This window comes from Corapipo altera, unplaced genomic scaffold, assembly GCF_003945725.1.
Source record: "Corapipo altera isolate COAL_440 unplaced genomic scaffold, ASM394572v1 71, whole genome shotgun sequence".
Classification (NCBI taxonomy): domain Eukaryota; kingdom Metazoa; phylum Chordata; class Aves; order Passeriformes; family Pipridae; genus Corapipo; species Corapipo altera.
Window position 1 is genome coordinate 1,827,848 of NW_020884916.1, and position 1,693 is coordinate 1,829,540.

At 52.9% G+C, this 1,693-nt stretch overlaps 1 protein-coding gene across 1 annotated transcript in view; it reads left to right on the forward strand.

The window, feature by feature from the left end:
• BTG4 (BTG anti-proliferation factor 4) overlaps positions 1-1,232 on the forward strand; it is a 1,927-nt gene extending 695 nt beyond the window's left edge. The window contains exons 2-4 of the mRNA XM_027655767.1: positions 91-228; positions 404-599; positions 1,056-1,232. Of these exons, the coding sequence (XP_027511568.1) occupies positions 91-228; positions 404-599; positions 1,056-1,232 (511 nt within the window). The remainder of the gene's footprint in view (positions 1-90; positions 229-403; positions 600-1,055) is intronic.
• The last annotated feature ends 461 nt before the right edge of the window (positions 1,233-1,693 follow it).

Genomic DNA, 1,693 nt, shown 5'->3' on the forward strand with positions numbered 1-1,693 from the left:
CAGTGATTTTTGAGTGTGCTCCTGTAGCAGCAGGGCTTGCCAAGCTGCAGTGCAGTCCCCGAGATCCTCCTGCACTTTGCTCTTACCCAGGTGCATCAGGATAAACAAACACCAGGCCAGAGATCCCCTGCTGGAGCAAACCTGTGTGGAGAGTGGTGTGGACTTCAACGAGCTTGGTTTGCCCAGGGAGATGACGCTGTGGGTTGACCCCTTTGAGGTGAGCTGCAGGTGAGCTCAGAAGGGGCGACCGACACACGTCGGGTGCTCTGGGCGAGTGTCATCAACTCGAGCCTCTTAAGAGCCTTGGCATCTGAGGTCCTGCTCACCTGCTGGTGCCAGCTGGCCCCTTCAGAGCTGTCCCTGCTTGTGCAGAGCAGCATCACACACCTCCAGTCCCTTCCAGGTACGGGGAGAAGAACCAGCCCTTCACCATCGTGCGCTTCGACGGGAAGGAGAACCCCGAGCTGCCGCAGCTCATCAGCTATGCCGTGGAGAGGGCAGCCCTGGACTATCACTCTGGCAGCTCCTCGGATGAGGAGAGCTTCCACAGGGAGCCCAGAGCCATCCCTACTGTCAGCAACCCCAACAGTGTGTACCAGGTGAGTGAGCACAGGGTGATGTTGCTGCTCTGGCTCAGGGAGGGCTCAGCCCGGAGAAAAGGAGGCTTGGGGGGATCTTCTTGCTCTCCAGAGGAGGTTCTATGGAGGGAACAACCAACAGGGCAAGAGGAGACAGCCTTGAGTTGCTCCAGGGAAGGTTTAGGTTGGATATTGGGGAAGCCTCTTCCCCACAGGCTGCCTGGGGTGGTGGTGATGTTGTTGTGACTGGGAGGGATTTGAGATGGGTAGATGTGGTGGGCTTGGAAGTACTGGGGGGATGGTTGGACTTTGATATCTTGGAGGCTTTTTCCCAACCTAAGTGATTCTGGGAATGGGACAGAGCTTTTTGTAGGAGCTAGGAGCTGCTCCTTAGGCTTCCTCATGAGGGAATGCAACAGACTGTCCCCCCTCTTCCCCAAACACACTTTTAACACGATCCCATTTCTTGCTGTTCAGTTCAGCGACTACTACAAGGCTCCCGCCCAGCCCTGGTCCCTGTATCTCCCCAGGAAGACCTACCTGGCTGATGGCTCCTACTATGGCCAGCACAGGGGTTACAAGGTCTACAGGCCCTCAGCTGCCTTCTCAGGGCCACGTGTGGACAGGTACCACTGGGTCAACACCAAGCGGTAGATCCGTGGCTGTGCCCGCTTTAGGCTGGTTTAGGAGCACTGACTGTGGAATGGGATGAAGGGCTGGCACTGCAAAACTTGGTCAAAACACAAAGCACTCGCTGTCTCTAATCCCTGCCTCTCTTGCTCTGTGTGTCTGAAGCTTTTTTTTCTGGGGTTTTATCTGAGTTTTTAAATGTTTATATTAATGCCAACGTAAGACTGAAAAATCGATGTGAGACTGCTTTTGTGAGTTGAAAAGGAAATGCAAATATCAATAAATGATTTTATGTTTTTTTTATAAAAGCCATCTGATCTGCTACTGATGCCCTGAAGGGAGTTTAAAACTTTTTTGGTGGAAACACAAGCAAGCCAAGGAAGGAAAAAATACCATCTCCCTAAGCTGCTTTGAAGGAGGGTTTGCTTCCTTCTGGCAAAGGCAGCAAGGACAGCTGGGTTGTGAGCAGAGATCTAAATATCACC